The sequence below is a fragment of the Phalangium opilio genome, unplaced genomic scaffold, assembly GCF_054372755.1.
Source record: "Phalangium opilio isolate 3A_F unplaced genomic scaffold, DU_Popi_V2 ptg000042l_1, whole genome shotgun sequence".
Classification (NCBI taxonomy): domain Eukaryota; kingdom Metazoa; phylum Arthropoda; class Arachnida; order Opiliones; family Phalangiidae; genus Phalangium; species Phalangium opilio.
Window position 1 is genome coordinate 2,351,047 of NW_028324166.1, and position 17,594 is coordinate 2,368,640.

The window sequence follows — 17,594 nt, forward strand, 5'->3', positions numbered from 1 at the left end:
ATGCGCATTTCCGCACAATTTTCGAGAATCATAGCTCAATTCTGCACACTTTTTATGGCCCATTTGCGCACAGTTTATACATCAAAATTTTAGTTTACCATTTTTTTACCATAACACATTTCCGCCCAGTTTGCAAATAAAATATTTTTATTTTCTTGTTGATTAGGTTAGGGTTAGGTTTGGTTCGGTTATGCCACAATATAGTCATGCTATTAAACTTTGACCATTGGAACATCACTATCGATATGAAAAAGTGCATTAAAACAATGGTATTTCTGTTAAAAAATAAAAGTAAAATAATGCATTTTATAATTCCAATTGTAAAAACTGCGTTTAAAATTTATCTATCGTTAAGTAATATGGATAATATTATGATGATAAAACCTCACATTTTGGCTATAATCGGTTCAATGGGCCAGCAGCATAAGTTTAAGGTTTTTAAAAAGTAATCGATAAGAAAATAAAAATGTTTTATTTCCAAACTGTAAGGAAATGAGTTGTACCTGAAAATTGACGGGTAATAATTTGTTTTATGCCCGGCACTGAAACTCCGACGTATTTAGTCTGTTTATCTCTAATTGTTGATATTTCAACTTTTAGATATCTTGGAGACCCTTATGGGAATGTCTTCGATATTTCGTCACGAAGGACTTTTCCGTTTCAATATATTGAATAAAAAAATCGTAATGTTGTTTGATCCAGATTTAATTAAGGTAAGACCTTTCGCGAGTGGGGTGACAAAATTTGGAACTGACCTCGCTAACCCCTGCCTAATTGACCACTTATTTCAAGGTTGTGCTAAAAAGTAGCAAAGAAATCAACAAAGCCGAATTTTACAAGTTATTCCACATATTTGTAGGATATGGCTTAACAATGAGGTAAATGTGAAAAAGTATTTGCATTTCTTATGATCAGGCAAAAATCGAAAAAAGCTATTTAAAAGACCATTTCGGAAATTACATACAGAGAAATCAGGAGCGAGGCCGAAATTAGGGTATACTTCTCCCTTACGAGCTCGAGTTGGCTAGCCTTCCGAATGTTGTGAACTCGGGTTCCTTATGGCATCGCGGCCTCACCTCTATGTGTTGGTTTTTCTGTATAAAATTTGTCTATTTGCCAAATTTTCAGCAATGGAGACCTTTGGAGGAAACAGAGGAAATTGTTGAATCCGATGTTTCATCTTGGGAGTATCAGGGAGTTCGTTCCCATGATGAACAAACACGTCAAAATAATGATCTCTCAATTTCAAGAAGACATCTCCAAATCTGATTCCAATATATTAGACATATCGGAGTCAATCGAGAAGTTCGCATTCTACTTAATTGCGGGTAAATTGAGAACTCTTTGAGTCTTTGGTACCGAATAGAAGCAGAGCATCATTAAATTACAACCTGGACATATTTAGTTTGAAGAGTGACGCGTAACCATGGACTTTATAATTTCCGCGACAGTTGCAAGTGAACATAGGGAAATGGCTCTCATCAAAAACGGATTTATAAATCCGTTTTTGGTCTCATTTATTTTCCCCTCTTTGCTTTGGAATTATGAGTGATCTTGATCTGCCAGAAAACTTTTAACCGTCATTTAGGTTCCGCGAGCTTTTACGAGTTGCATCATTATATATTTCTTGGTATGGTCAGTAGCCCTATCTTGGAACACTTTCTCAAGCTCTTTGGAAAGTCAGATTTTTCAGTACCAAATAAGTTACTGAAGTGAACAAGCAGACCAATACATGAAGTTTGAACTATTGCCGATCTATTGCACCCATTTTCAGATTGCTAAGACGCGTACTTTTCCAGCAAAATGGGTTTTAGAAAAGGTCGATTTCCGCCCTAACTTGGAACGGTCCGTCCTAAATTGGAACGCCCCCGTCCTAAATTGGAACACCCCGTCCTAATTTGGAACACCCTATTTAAATACAAAAAATCCAAGTTTTTGTAACAAATATTAAGCAAATATAATTTGTTAGCGATGCTACGACCATCTAGCAACCAACGCTTACCATTTTATACCTGTACATATATTTTAAAGGCCACCGAGTGTCATCTGCTTAAAGCTTTAAAAATTGGCGCGCTGTCAGTTCATTACGGTTAAAAATTGTAAATTAAATGCACTCTAACGCTTATGTACGGTATTTCAAAGGAAATAATTACTAAGTTAAATCAAAGTAAACTACACTGCTATGTTTTTGTGGCAAAAAAGTTGTCGAATCTACATTTTACATCAAGTGAGTCATGATACGGTGTTTGGAAGTATAGTTAAACCCAATATCACTCGGCCAAACATGCTAAATCAGCTAAAATTGGCATCACGTTTATGACTAAATCTGGATACTGGGCTAATAATTCCCGTATCTTTTCCGCATTTTAATCTACGCTTACGGGACAAACATTATTGGACAGGTAATGAATCAACGCATCTTGTAAGGTCTTTTTGTTGTCCTTTAGTGAGTAAAACATTAGTTATGGATGTAAAAAGATAGAGTAAATCTCCGTGTTCCGGGGTGTTCCATTTTAGGCAAATGAAGACATATTTTCTATTCGAGTTTTCTCCATAATTTTTAGGCCTGAACTGGCGTTTAAAGTGTTTAATTTGGAGAAAAACATCCAAAGTTTTCAATGGAATTGTTTTCGTAAGCCTATGTTTTTCCCATTGGCCGTGAAAGCTTATTTCCCGAGACCTATGAGAGAACTTTCCCTTCATTTTGGAAAAAAATAATTATGCAAAATATGAGGTTGTCTAATTATGCTTGTATCTTCTCTGGATTTTATGATAGAGTCTTAAACCCGTGTTCTATGGATAGAGGGAATTTAAGTCTTCAAAATGAGTCCTTAAACTATTCATTTGAAGCCCTCAAACTTAAGTTATGACGATTTTAAGAAAAGTGTTCCAAATTAGAGCTGTTCCAAATTAGGGCAGCTGACCCTAATGATATTCATATTATTAACGTAGTTCAAAGTTCCAGGACGGATAACAATAAAGTAATAGCAGAAGTGGTATGATACTAGAAGTATTGAGCTAACCAAATTCTTCACTCGGCATTAGTGAAAAGACTTGATAAAACACAAACGGTTGGCCCTCTAGTGGCGGTTTCTGAAATTTCCCCTCCAAAACGTGAGACGCTCGCGGTGGTAGACGGCCGAACTAGATTCAAGGAGCAGGGTCCGTGTTTCACCGCTTTAGGTTGAGGGGAAGGGGGTAAGAAATGTTTTTGGAACTCGACCAATTTTTTTCTCTCCGCGATGGAAGCGGCATAAAATCCTCAAATTTGTTCACTAGTGCCAGGATCTACTATCAATGCTAGAGCCCTTCACTTCTAGTCTCATACCACTTCTGGTAATAGTTAGTAGAATGCAAGTATATTTAAAGTAAGACGTTCACTAGCCACTACGGTTTAAGATTTAGGGTTTAGGGTAAGGTTAGGGTTAAGTTTGGAGGTATTCGGTCTAATGGGATTTGGTCCAACGGGATATGAGCCTGTTTCGTACACAAAATGTTTGAAGTTTCCTTAAAAATAGTGTCAACATTAATTATTTGTTCTTATAGACGCTGTTACTGACGTAGATTATCAAAGGAACAACAATCTTGGAGATATCTTTTTCAAAGCCTTTAAAAGGTGCCAAATGGATTCCACCATAAATTCAATTCGTCTTCTAATTTAACTCGGAAGCCTCAGTTTTGCCTATTTTATCTATTATTCTTGCTTGAAAGTTCAAATTGTATATGAAGGATCAAAAACGGATTAATGTAATTAGAACGTGGACGTTTGAAAAGCGAATGCCAATCTAAGAACCTTGCGCCCCACTATCGTCTGCTTGATATAGTTAAGACGGAATATCTGGTAGGTGGATCCAAAGACGATAGATGGGGTTTCAAAGTAATCGGTCCACTAAAGTCCTTTTGTTTGAAGCAAAAACGGATTTATGGGATAAGAACGTCGGAGTTAGCGAATTCACTCCCCATCCTCGCATACTTTATTGAGAAACTTCGTCTGCTTATATTTTGACTCCACCCACAAATTCTGTATATAGCTACTTCTAGAGATCGAATTTGTGGGTGGAGTCAAAATATAAGCAGACGAAGTTTCTCAATAAAGTATGCGAGGATGGTACTAGAGGCTAAAGCTACGATCCGACGTTCTTATCCCATAAATCCGTTTTTGTTTGAAGCCATATCTACCGTCTTTGTTGTCCACAAACCGATGTTCCCTTGAATTTTGGGTTTAAAGATGGAGGTGGTAGAAGGCAAGTTAAATATTTAAATACACTGAGAGGAAAACTACATAATTAACTAAAGTAAGAAACATCAGTTACCTAAAAGGAATAAGGACCATTGAGTTCCAGTTTAAGTTAAATATATTTTTAAGCGGGAAAAGTTCGACAGTTCAAGGTTATTCGGAAATCAATCAGTTCTTAAGCGCCAAAAATAATAATATCATTATTATTAGATGCGAAGAAAGCATCAGTCACAGGTTAATTCGACCGTGGTTGAAATTGGACTACATATTCAAAATGACAGCTAAGGGAAAAGAAACCGTAAATGCAGTTAAAGTATTAGACGAGACGTTTCAAGTAAATAGACTCCTTGAAATTTGGTCTTGACACACTGCGAACAAAACCACGAATTCATTCGCAGACGATGATGATGAAAAAGAAACAGAATATGAAAGAACCCGATGATAACGTTCGAAGTGTGAACTTCGCGGATATCCTTATAGAAATGCTCGAGAAAAACCCCGAATTGATGAGCGATAAACAACTACGAGACGAATGCTTGACTATCATTGGAGCGGTAATAAACGACTAAGTGCGCTTTGAGTGTACAAAGGTTATACTAAATGACTTTGGCAGGGTTTCGGCACCAGCACTACCGCTACAACATTTACCTTATATATGCTCGGTCTTTACCCGGAGATTCAAGAAAAGGTCTATCGGGAGTTGACTTCCGTCTGTGGAACAGACGTCGAAAGAGATATTGAATACGCCGATTTAAAACACTTGACCTATCTCGAAAAAGTCATCAAGGTTAATTTTTGTTTTACAGCAAAAAAAACTGTATGACAATTTGTCCCATATTATGTGAAAGCCAACTAAACACTTTACAGGAATCGCTAAGGCAGTGTCCTCCAGTTCCGTTGATTGGTCGCGAGCTAACTGAAGACTTACAAATAGGTTCGTTTACAGCTTACTAATTATAATCTAATTAGAATTAACATTAATAATTCACTATTTCACCAAGTACACTTGAAAATAACCTAATTAAAAGCCTCCTTGTCTATTTGTTCCACGTCTAAAATTTAGACGAGAGCATTTGGCTTTAATCCACTAGCATTGATAAAATAATACCATTGCAAATTTTAGGAGAGAAAACTATTAAAAAGGGTACGACGTGCGCCATCTTGATTCAAGGCGTTCATCACGACCCCCGACATTTCCCCAATCCAGAAGTATTCGACCCCGACAGATTCAGTCCGGAGAACAGCGAAGGAAGACACCCATTTGCCTACATTCCATTTGCGGCCGGTCCCCGCAATTGCATCGGTTCGTCAACACCTTTCTTTCAATAACTAATAACTTCAATTAATTTCTTCTATTTTCCAGGACAAGCATTCGCCGCGATTGAATTGAAATTATTTCTAGCGAATGTTCTTCGCCATTTCCGAATCACTTCCCAATTACCGAGAGACAAAGTAATTCCTGCTTTTGATATTGTCGCAAAAATTTACGAAATGCCCCTCCATTTCGAGCCCAGAAACCAGAAGAATTGAAAGTACCAATGTATTGTATTTCACTTGTTGAACAAACAATGGCTAAACGTCTACTTTGCCAAAGTAATTAATAAAGAAAGCACATTTTTTTGTAGATCCACTCAAAACAATTAATTGATCTTATATAATTTTTACTATCCTGAACGATAAAGATGTTAACTAAAATAAACGATATCGTTTCCTGATTTCTCAGAATTCTTGTATAAATAACACCACATTTTAATGATAAGGACAACAGAGCTCAGATTGTCTCAGTCCCTTAGTTATACCAAGAAGAAATAAACCATTCGACAGACATAGGCCTATACTCTTACGCAGGTGTTAGTGGAAAAGTTGGCCCCACCCCTTTCATGTCCGTCATTTCCCATTGAACTGCGTGGGTATAGGTCATACAGACGAGAATGACGTATTCAGTGTAGAGAAAAAGAACTCGAGCAAAGTAAGCAGAAAATGGAGGCTGCCCGCGGTGATGAAACGGTAAACAATTTTACTTTAATTGCCATTAACAACATAGTAAAATTTTTTGAACCTAACTCGATGGATTTGGAACATGTGTCTCTACGTGAAAATCGTTCTGTAATTATTTCTAAGTCGAATCAGGTGTACTATAGTTATGAGTTCGTGAGTTCCAAAAAAAACCAACCAAGGCTTAAGATAAAGGTAAAAGAGATAGAAGGTGGAAAACATAGTGTAAGATAAAATATTAAGTCCCACCTCTGTTTAAAATGAAGGGGGATTATAGAGTATCACGCGAGCACCAGAGGCTGATTTAGGCCTTCTTATAAGTATATTTCTTCTTGGTTCTACCCTCCTACAAAAGAGTTTATGAATAGACCTATTCACATTCTACTTAAATAAAATAAAATCTTGATCTATTTTATAGAATTAAAATAAAACGTATGGGATATGGTGTTAGATAAACGGTAAACTTTAATATGAATATTATAATGAGAGTAATTAAGATTGATAAAGCAGTTAAATTTAATAAATAACCGATATACAACTTTAGCGAACATGTTTTTCCTCAATTACCATCGAACTTTTCTATTTAATTGTAAATTTCAGAATTCTCTTAAGCGTTTTGTTTATGAAATAAAATACGCAATCTAAAATGGCCTTGCTCCAAGGATGGAATGATTAAAATTAATTCTTATTCTTATTACAAACAAAATAATAAGCAGGTATTAAAGAAAACTAAAAACCGACTTATAATTCTTTCCTGTTATATTTAAAGGAATAAATTATTTCTAATTTAATTTCAATCAGGTTTTGGTAGTTTAACAGTACAAGAATGTGAGACGATTAAGCCTATTAAGAAAGTTTTTTTTTTAATTTCAAAAATCTGAAATATTTCAAAAATGGTAAATAAAATCGTGTAATGCCGAGTTGTTTTCCTTCCATGGATGTTTAGTCGGTTCGGACTAGACCGAATTGTGAAGAGACCCAAGGCCCATGCCTAGATAAATACGATTGAAATTGCCGTTTTGTTTCATGTTCTGTATGAAGAGGCTTACCGGTTCAGAGTGATCCGGAAGTTAAATACACGTAGTCCTTTATGAGAACCAAGGGTCATGATCAAAATTACGTCTGATCGGGCAATAACTTACATTCTTTAGCTCGTATTCTATTTTAGAGTGGCTAGACCCTAGATCTGATTCAGTATTTACCTCTCCGAGTGGCGGTGACGTCACTGACTTCATGGAGAGGTATTACACTGGACGTGTCTGTGTGTGTGTGTGTGTTTGTGTCTGTCACCGCGTTCGCTGTTAGCAAATAGGAGCAAACGTATTCGCAGTATCCGGACCGCGTTCGCAGTTCGCAGAAATCAATATTGGGTTCTACTCCATTTTCATCGTTAGCGGTGATTGGCTAAGGTTACGAGAAACGTCTAGCCCTCCAATTTATGGGCTTCCATCAACGATTCACGCAATTGCGGGCTTTCTTATTATTACTGTGAATTAATTGCCTTACATACCCTAAATTTCCAAAAAAAAATTTAAAGAGGCATACGCTAGAATTCAAACGTCGACTAAAGCTATGTTTAAAATGATTTTAGGAATAATGAATTTATTTTAATCGTCAGTAATTTATCTTAATTCTAGTTAAGTTATTTTAAGAAACGCTAATTATTTTTAAACGTCTCAAACGCGAAAATAATCATTTACTTCCTTTCAGCACGTTTAAGAGAATTCTCCAATTTGTAATTAAATACACGTATATGGTAATTCAGGAAAACTTGTTTGCTAAAGTTTTTTATTAGTTAAAAATTAAATTTAACCGGTTCACTAACGACATTTCGAGTGAATAATAAATGAATTCGACTCCATCCTGACGGCTGGTCGAAGTGTTGATCGCTTCACAACTAGTCTTTCCATCAAACAATAAACAATCATGTCGCTGAAGATAATACTTTTAGCGTTTGAAGTGATTCATAAATTGGTGACATTTATATCGTCTCTGCTTAAGGGTATTCCATTACCGCCATTTTGGGATTCGTACCCAAATTACGGTTTCAAGTCGGTCTTCGCCTTTGGACACGCCAGATTTATAAAGCTCTTTCCACCCGTTAAAGAAATCACCTCTACAACTTGTGAGTACAACGGTTTCAGCCCCCATAAGTCTGCGCATTTCTAATTGAAAAATCTTTCAACTTTTAGATGCTTTGGAAACCCTTATGGGAATGTCTTCGATATTTCGTCAAGAAGGACTTTTCCATTTCAATTTATTTCATAAAAAAGGCGTAATATTGGTTGATCCAGATTTAATTAAGGTAGGAAATTTCCCAAGTGTGACGACAAATTTAGAACTGACCTCGCTAACTTCCGCCGAACTAACCACTTTTTTCAAGGTTGTGCTAACCAGTAGCAAAGAAATCAACAAAGCCGAATTTTACAAGTTATTCCATATATTTTTTGGAGATGGGTTAGTAACGAGGTAAGCCTATTTAGGAAATTACATAAAGAGAAACCAACACACAGGGGTTTTCTTCTCCCTCTCGCCAAGAAGCATGCACCGCTAGAGACAAAGCGAGTTGGCTAGCCTCCCTCCGCTGGTGTGAACTCGTGCTCCGCCTAGCACGCGAGGTATATTCCCCCCCTCCCCAATGGCCGCCTGCCCCTGTGTGCCTGTGTTTTCTGTATGTCATATTTGAAATGATCTATTTCCAGGGAAGGAGATCATTGGAAGAAACAAAGGAAATTGCTGAATCCGATATTTCATCTTGGGAGTATCAAGGAGTTTGTTCCCATGATTAACAAACACGTCAAAGTGATGATCTCTCAATTTCAGGAAGACATTTCCAAATCTGATTCCGATATTTTAGATATAGTGGAATCAATCGAGAAGTGCGCATTCTACATAATAATTGGTAAATGAAGAGCCCTTTGATACTTGATATTGAAGCGATGCGGCGAAGTTAATTATTTGTTTTTATAGACGCAGTTTCTGACGAAGATTATCAAAGTAACAAATATCTTGGAGATTTCATTTTCAAAGCCATTAAAAGGTACCAAGTGGAAAACTTTATTCATTCCACCAGAGCCTCCGAAATGAACTAGGCCCATGCGTGTCGCGAAGCCAGAATATTTTTTAACCAATTTAGTTCGCCGTGGTTTCACGCTTGGGGGCGCTTATATTACCGTTAAAATAAACAAAGTTCAACCCCGTGACCCTGTCGACTGCTTAAGTATTTGGGCCAAGGTCGCGGATTGTAACTATACGTTTTTATTACTCTTACTGAATTATTTTAATTGAAATAATTTATTTTGTTGTCATCAATACAATCTAACCGAAAGATTCAATAAAAAGTGAACAGCCCCCAAAACATTTACGTTAATTATAGGATGAAACTTTTCTCTAGCATAAAAATTTTATGACTGACCCCTAAAATATCAACGATAATTTAAGGAAGACCCCTGTCAATAAAAAGTGAAAAGACCCTAAACCAATTACGTTAATTTAAGGGTGAAACCTTTCTCTTTCATAAATGTTTTATAATTGGCCCCTAAAGTATCATCGATAATTTATGGAAGGCCCCGGTCGCAACGGTAATAAAAGCGCCACCTACCTAGTACACATATAGGGTAAAAATATTTTCTCCATGAAACTCGACATGCACGGGTCTAGATCATTTCGGAGGTTCCGATTTGTAACAGAGAGTTCAAGCGTGTGATAATTCTATTTTAAGTGAGGAGAGATTCGAACTTTCAATGCTCTCCAAAAACCAATCAGTTCTTAAGCGACTAATTACTATGACTTAACTAAAAATGCCATTAACATTAGGTGCGAAGAAAGCTTCAGTTACCGTTTAGTTCGACCATGGTTAATATCGGAGAACATATTCAAATTAACAGCTAAGGGAAAAGAAACCGTAAATACAATGAAAGTAATTGACGAGATATTCCAAGTAAATTTGATACTGTTTGATACGATAAAGCGAAACCAATCGTGAGAAAATCACCAACTCATTTGCAGACGGAATTAGCGAAAAAGAAGGCGAATATGAAAGAGCACAACGACAACATTCGAAATGTGAACTTCGGGGATATAATTCTACAAATGCTTGAGAAAAATCCGGACTTAATGAGTGATAAACAATTTCGAGACGAATGTATCACTCTCATTGCAGCGGTAATAAATAACATAATGCCGTTTAAATGTAAAAAGGTTATATTAAATTATTTTCGCAGGGTTTTGACACCATCACTACCGCTACAATATTTACCTTGTACATGCTCGGTCTTTACCCGGAGATTCAAGAAAAGGTGTACCAAGAGTTGACTTCCGTCTGTGGAACGGACATCGAAAGAGACATTGAATACGACGACTTAAAGCACTTGACCTACCTCGAAAGAGTCACGAAGGTTAATTTTTGTTCAACAGCTAAAGCTGTATTAGAAGTTTTCCAATATTAAGTGAAAGCCAACTTAACCCTTTGCAGGAATCCCTAAGGCTGTGTCCTCCAACTCCGTTGATTGGTCGCGAACTCACTGAAGACTTACAAATAGGTTCGTTTTCAGCTTACTAATTTCTAGGCCTGTGCGAGTACTCGAACGAAGGCGAGTACTCGATCGAGTCTCTAGTCGAGTACTCGACTCGAGACTCGAAAATCAAAATTTTAGGACTTGAAAATTATTTCGAGTCCTTAAAAATCTTCACTATTGGACTCGAGGAGGACTCGAACCGAGACTGGACGCCTTATCAAGTCCAAAAATATTTACTCGGTGACCCGGAATTTTAAGTGGAGTGCTGCATCTAGTGGGGTTTAATCGATTTAAAGTTTAGAATGGACCGGTGATTGGACAAAAATTTGACTTCAGCTAAAGGAGTTAAGCAAACCAGAACCAAAAGTTAAAATTATTGTTACTCCGCGTCATTTTCGTCGTGAAATTTATACTTTGTGAGTAAAATTTATCCTTATTAGAAATTAATTTATTATAATTCTTGTATGATTAACTATGTAAAATTAAACTAAGTAAATTATAATAAAGTTATTATTAATAGAATTAATTTAATAGGACTCGAGCGGGACTTGACATAATTTATCAGGACTCGACACTGGACTTGAAGCCTAGTTCTTAAGCTGACTTAAGGACTCGAGGACTCGAAACCAATTAAAAGACTCGACTCGAGATTCTATAAGAGCTTTTTTTAGGACTCGAGACTCGACTCGAACCGTAAAAAACTGGACTCGCACAGGCCTACTAATTTCTTTCTTACTAGATTAACATTAATAATTCACTATTTTGCCAAACTTGTAGAGAAGCAAGTGAACTAATTAAATGTCTCCTTGTCTATTTGTTCTACGTCTAAAATTCAGAGGAGAGCATTTGGCTTTAACCCACTAGGACTATATATCATTGATAAAGTAATACCATTGCAAATTTTAGGCAAGAAAATTCTTAAAAAGGGTGTGACTTGCGGCATCTTGATTCAAGGCGTTCATCACGACCCCCGACATTTCACAAATCCAGAGGTATTCGACCCCGACAGATTCAACCGGAAGAACAGCGAAGGAAGACACCCATTTGCCTACATCCCATTTGCATCCGGTCCGCGCAATTGCATCGGTTCGTCAACACTTTCTATAATTAATAACTTCATTTTATTTCAATTGTTTTCCAGGACAACCATTCGCCACGATTGAATTGAAAGTAATTTTAGCAAACTTTCTTCGCCATTTCCGAGTCACTTCCCAATTACCGAGAGATAAGGTCATTCCTGGTTTTGATATTGTCACAAAAATTCATAAAATGCCTCTCCATTTGGAGCCCAGAAACCAGAAGAATTGAAAATATTTATGTATTGTATTTCACTTGTCGAACTTACAATGGCTAAACGGCTTCTTTGCCGAAGTAGATCCACGCGAAAACATTAATTAATCATATATATATATATATCTTGTTATAATATTCATGTCATGAATCGAAACACTCTGTTAGTAAGAAACATCCTACTCTTAGGTGACTAGTTAAAAAAAAGGGTTTATTAGACCGTTTGGAAAAATTATATAACAAAGTTTTAATTTATTCATATTACGCCCTTGAGGCTGCTTATTAATGATCAAGTAGTCCCGAGAGAGACAGTTTTCATTTAGGCTGACTGAACTTAACCCGGTTCAAATGAATTTATAACGGTAAACAACTTAAGCGAACATGTTTTACCTGAATTAAAAGTTCAATTTATGAAATCGAGCCGGCAATTAGAAATGCATTACGAGTTAATAAGAAATTATTTCTACTCCATCCTGCGTATAAACACCGCGGGTCCAAGTGTTTTTGATCGCTCAGTTGTTCTTTCCATCACACAACAATCATGTCGCTGAAGATATTACTTTTCGTGTTTGAATTGACTCATAATTTTATGGAACTTATATCGTCTGTACTTAAAAGTATTCCATTACCGCGAATATGGGATTCGTACCCAAATTACGGTTTCCAGTCGGTCTTCGCCTTTGGACACGTCAGATTTCTAAAGCTCTTTCCGCCCGTTAAAGAAGTCACCTCTACAACTTGTGAGTAATAGACTATTTTAAATACCAAATTTTACCATAAGCGTCATAAGCGTATAAGATACGTTCCATAAGTATGTCACTACTTAAGACTGTTCACGAGTCGAGCTGAGCTGGCCGGGTTAACATACATATGTTTAACAAAAATTTCTACTACCAACGTAAGACTTGAGAACGACTAGAAATGCTATCCCATGTTTAGGAATGAAATGTTTCACTACAACCCACTCGGTAAAATGTGAAGAAATCGTTTTATTCTCACGGTTAGAGGCGAGAGAAAGCAAATTTTCCCACGCTTTATTTCATGTAAAAATGCAACGGAACGCTATTTGTGGAGAGAAGAAAGACTAAAAGGAGAGCACAATTTTATTAAAGGGATAGAATCAAGGATTTCCGACTAGTACAAGATGAGGGCAGTTTTAGGTAAAAAAATGTGCCTAAAATTATGTGTGCCAAAAAAAAAATCGAATTAAAACGTTTAAAATTAAGAAAAGTACGTTAGATATTTTGAAATTCAAACTAGCCGCGAATACCGTCCAACTTGTTTTGTTACCCTAGTGACGTTGCTAACGTCCACTCATTCATTGGTTGTTTGGAAATAGGATATAGAGGGGAACTCAAGTTGAGGATAGTAGTTTTTTTTTTCGTCGTCTGCTACAGGAGCCAAATAGAAAATGTCATCGTCGACGTCGAGTCGTAGCTCGGAATCCGAAATATCAGACGGGCCTGACTCTGTAGTAGAATCCGATAGTTTAGACTCGGTTGAATCTTTCGAAATTCGTGAGTCAAGTGAGGAAAATTCAAATTCGGATAATTCGTTACTTGGTAGACTATGAAATGACAGAGATTTGTCCGAGTCTGTATTGGTACAGTCAGGAGCAGATGACAAAGGAGTCTCGGACGCTAGCTTCCACAATATAGAGGGCAATGGCACCCGCGTACGTCACAGCTGTAGCGGTATCGTTTGCCATAGAGGCGCTATCAGACATTATAGCAGACGATGTTTTTGGTGGACTATATCTGGCACCAAAGTCTGCTGGGAATTTTTTTTTGTAATAACGGGCTAACGGTGGATACTGAGGTTCGTCTTATCCGATCGCGACATAAATATACACAATATAATTACTTTATTCAAACAGCTGTAACCGTTGGTATTAAGATAAAAGATAAGACTACATTTTGTGACTTCAACCTACTAAATAGTCAAATTAAGTCCAAACTAGCAGAGAAACCCAGGTAAGCCAAGGCTTAATTAACAATCTGTGCCCACTGGAATGATTGGGGTCGGGTTTTCAAAAGATAAAAGCAAGGTTTTAAAAGATGCCGAAACACAATGTAATATATGTGTTTTAGGGCCAAAATATTCCGTATTTCTTATGAATTAATTGACTGCTACAAGAGGTTGGAAACGAAATCACTGTCTCTTACTTTTTGGGTTTTATAAGATCGTGAGTGATTTCTTTTCCCAACCTCTTGTAGCTATCATTTAATTCAAGAAGAAATTTAGAAAAAATTGGCACTGAAACACATTTTAGTTTTTTAATAGTGTACATACGTTACTCGCTGGGTTTTTCATTATCAATTTTAGTCCCAAAAAAGATTAAAAAGCCGTTGAAATCCATTTTTTAACTCTAATACTCGTTAAGCCTAGGCTAATTATAAGCAGACGATACGTATTTTTAAAAAGAGTTTCCAGACGCTATTTCCCAGATCTCCTTTCGAGACTTTGCAGCCACGCTATTGGTTGGAAAATAAAGCTCAAATTTCCTACGAGTGGTGGCACTGGCGTAATGATTTTGGTTAATAACCGTGACGTTCGCGGATCCCATTGCCCTCTACATTATGGAAGCTAGCGTCCGAGACTCCTTTGTCATCTGCTCCTGGTACAGTCAAAAACAACGCACTTTCTACGACATTTTGGCAAAGGCTTAGTTTCCATGATCGATTTTTTTATTCTAAGTGGCCCTAAATTCAAGCTTTTAAGATTTATTTTTCAAATTAAATGTGCTAAACCTCTTACTTAAACGATTTAATTGCTATGAAACTATTTAGCTTCTTTCACGCCTCTCAAAACACGTAAATCGAAATAAAAGTTAAGGCCAAGTTTATTTGTGATCCACAAGTGAAATAGTATGAAAACTACTGTTAGTCGTAAAGCTACCATATCTTCAAATAAGAGGAGCGTATGGAGGGGTGGGTAGATGTTTCAACCGTGTTTTTGCCAAACGACGCAGGAGGGGGTAGTGATCGGAGCAGTCCCAAAAAACAATACTTTTAAAAATTAATTAAAAATAGTTAAGTTATTAAAAGTATCAATATATATATATTTTTGAAAACGTAATTTTAGGTTCTATCTGATTTTAAAATATGAAATCTTTTCATTAGTAGCCAAAACATCGATTCTATCCCTTTAAAAGTCTGTATTGCAGATGATGCGCTACTCTATGAAATCAACCGGGGAACTCATTGCATTATTATTTAAGAATGATTCACTGCTAAACAAATTTTTTTCCTGCTATGTTTAGTTTAGGTTAGGCTTTGATTATGGGTGCTTATCACAGACCAAAAAGTTACGAAATTCAGTAAAATATAGGTGGCATAATACACCGTAAGGTGTAATTTCGTTTTCTTATTATAGACGCGGTTTCTGACCATGAATATGAAAATGAGAATATTTTCAAAGATGTCCTTTTCAAAGCTATAATAAGGTAATCTTTTCTTTTTTCAATTAACAAAATATAATCCTCAACTGTGACATCTTTCCGTTCAAACAGAATTAACATATTGAACACCACTCAGCTTTCCCTTCCCCTTTATTTTCAAAATGGTTTCCGAAGACAAACAGTGGTTAAAATTTTTGGCTATTGGAAATTATTTTCCAACCATTAGTCAAATAAACCCCATAATATATTAATTCTACCAAAACGCGCATACTTTATAATTACCAGAAAATATTCATTAATATAGTTGCGAAGAAAGCTTCGGTTACCGTTTAATTCGACCGTGGTTGCAATCGGACAACTTATTCAAATTGACAGCTAAGGGAAAAGAAACCGTAAACGCAGTTAAAGTAATTGATGAGACGTTTCAAGTAAGTAGACACTTTTTGAAAATCGAACTCGACACATTTCGAACTAAACCACGAATTCATTCGAAGACGATGTTGATGAAAAAGAAAGAGAATATGAAAGAGCCCGATGATAATGTTCGAAGCGTAAACTTTATGGATATCCTTCTAGAAATGCTCGAGAAAAACCCCGAATTAATGAGTGATAAACAACTTCGAGACGAATGCCTAACTCTCATTGGAGCGGTAATAAACAATAAAGCGCTCTTAAATTTGGGGGTTATACTAAATTACTTTGGCAGGGTTTCGACAGCTCCTCTTTTGCTACAACATTTACCCTGTACATGCTCGGTCTTTACCCGGAGATCCAAGAAAAGGTCTATCGGGAGTTGACTTCCGTATGTGGATCGGACATCGATAGAGACATTGAATACAACGACCTGAAACACTTGACCTACCTCGAAAATGTCGTCAAGGTTATTTTTTATTAAATATAGACGCAAATTACTTAATACAAATTTTACAATTTCAAGTAAAATAAAATTTATTTTTGTGCAGGAATCACTAAGGCTGTGTCCTCCAGGTTCACTCATTGGTCGCCAACTTACGGCAGATTTGCAAATAGGTTCGTTTTCTGCTTGTTATTGGTAATTACTCCTTTGCAAGTGAACTTTGGAACTATATATTTATTTCTTACTTCTAAGATTTTCAGTTTTTCACATTGATTATAAAATATTTTACCAAGTACCCTTGCGTAGAATTTTAAAAGTTGTGATTGGGTTGGTTTCCATGGCAAAACTCAAAGTGGCTCAAGCCAATATTTCTTCCGAATCTAAAATTACAAACAGAACACCGACTTTAATCCACTACTCATTAGTTTACGAAGCATATTTCAAAATATTCACCCTTTTATATAAACTAATTCTGTTGCAAATTTTAGGCAAGAAAACTCTCAAAAAGGGTGCGACATGCGGCATCTTGATTCAAGGCGTTCATCGCGATCCCAGACATTTCCCAAATCCAGAAGTATTCGACCCCGACCGATTCAATCCGGAGAACAGCAAAGGAAGACACCCGTTTTGCTACATTCCATTTGCTGCCGGTCCTCGCAATTGCATCGGTTCGTCAACACCTTTCTTTTTATAATTAATAACTTTAATTTCAATTGCTTTCCAGGACAAACATTCGCCGTGATTCAATTGAAAGTATTTTTAGTTAACGTTCTTCGGCATTTCCGAATCACTTCGCAGTTACCGAGAGACAAAGTAATTCCTAATGTGTTTGTTTTCAATAAAATTCATGAGATGCCCCTCCATTTCGAGCCCAGAATCCAGAATAGTTGAAAATCTTTATATATTGTATTTCACTTGTTCAATTTATTTTTTCACTGACAAATAACTAAACCCTTAAGAAATAATTAACCACAAATGCTCGTCTTTTTGTAAAGCCACGTGTTAAAATGAACAGCCCGTAAGTAGTACTTGTAATCGTTTGTTTTCACTTTGGCATATTTAAGAGAGTTATAAAATCTATAGTAGTAATTGAGAAAAAATATGTTCGCTAAAATTGTAAATCAACAATAAATTCAAATTTAAACGGTTTGACAACAATTGATAATAAATGAATTCGATTCGAGCCAGAGTATAAACACCGTGGGTCGAAGTGTCGATGGCTCAGTTGGTCTTTCCATCAAAGAACAATCATGTCGCTGAAGATATTACTTTTCGCGTTTGAAGTGATTCATAAATTAG

General features: G+C 36.4%; 3 protein-coding genes across 9 annotated transcripts; all 3 read left to right on the plus strand.

Moving 5' to 3' along the window:
• Window positions 1-3,460: 3,460 nt before the first annotated feature.
• Window positions 3,461-5,867, plus strand: LOC149678277 (cytochrome P450 4V2-like). Its single transcript, XM_089836273.1, has 7 exons — window positions 3,461-3,616; window positions 4,448-4,571; window positions 4,636-4,791; window positions 4,851-5,024; window positions 5,105-5,171; window positions 5,361-5,540; window positions 5,601-5,867. The coding sequence occupies exons 2-7, from the start codon at window positions 4,512-4,514 to the stop codon at window positions 5,765-5,767; spliced, it is 804 nt and encodes a 267-aa protein (XP_089692399.1). The 5' UTR covers window positions 3,461-3,616; window positions 4,448-4,511; the 3' UTR covers window positions 5,768-5,867.
• A 296-nt stretch (window positions 5,868-6,163) lies between these two features.
• Window positions 6,164-12,459, plus strand: LOC149678278 (cytochrome P450 4V2-like). Of its 5 annotated transcripts, none has more exons than XM_089836268.1 (12): window positions 6,164-6,244; window positions 8,234-8,357; window positions 8,425-8,537; window positions 8,616-8,701; window positions 8,935-9,134; window positions 9,203-9,272; window positions 10,049-10,172; window positions 10,241-10,396; window positions 10,456-10,629; window positions 10,707-10,773; window positions 11,656-11,835; window positions 11,891-12,459. In XM_089836268.1, the coding sequence occupies exons 1-12, from the start codon at window positions 6,218-6,220 to the stop codon at window positions 12,055-12,057; spliced, it is 1,488 nt and encodes a 495-aa protein (XP_089692394.1). In that variant the 5' UTR covers window positions 6,164-6,217; the 3' UTR covers window positions 12,058-12,459. The 5 variants fall into 5 exon arrangements, with proteins under 5 accessions (XP_089692394.1, XP_089692391.1, XP_089692392.1 ...); XM_089836265.1 differs by lacking the exon at window positions 6,164-6,244 and adding an exon at window positions 6,258-6,427; XM_089836266.1 differs by lacking the exon at window positions 6,164-6,244 and adding an exon at window positions 6,258-6,427 and having other exon boundaries at window positions 11,656-11,817.
• A 120-nt stretch (window positions 12,460-12,579) lies between these two features.
• LOC149678279 (cytochrome P450 4V2-like) lies at window positions 12,580-17,449 on the plus strand. 3 transcript variants are annotated; one of them, XR_016366054.1, is made up of 9 exons: window positions 12,580-12,779; window positions 15,415-15,484; window positions 15,744-15,867; window positions 15,934-16,089; window positions 16,146-16,319; window positions 16,402-16,468; window positions 16,784-16,963; window positions 17,020-17,313; window positions 17,382-17,449. XR_016366054.1 is itself a non-coding variant. In XM_089836271.1 (8 exons), the coding sequence occupies exons 1-8, from the start codon at window positions 12,581-12,583 to the stop codon at window positions 17,184-17,186; spliced, it is 1,137 nt and encodes a 378-aa protein (XP_089692397.1). In that variant the 5' UTR covers window position 12,580; the 3' UTR covers window positions 17,187-17,449. The 3 variants fall into 3 exon arrangements, 2 of the variants coding, with proteins under 2 accessions (XP_089692397.1, XP_089692398.1); XM_089836271.1 differs by having other exon boundaries at window positions 17,020-17,449; XM_089836272.1 differs by lacking the exon at window positions 12,580-12,779 and adding an exon at window positions 12,844-13,565 and having other exon boundaries at window positions 17,020-17,449.
• The last annotated feature ends 145 nt before the right edge of the window (window positions 17,450-17,594 follow it).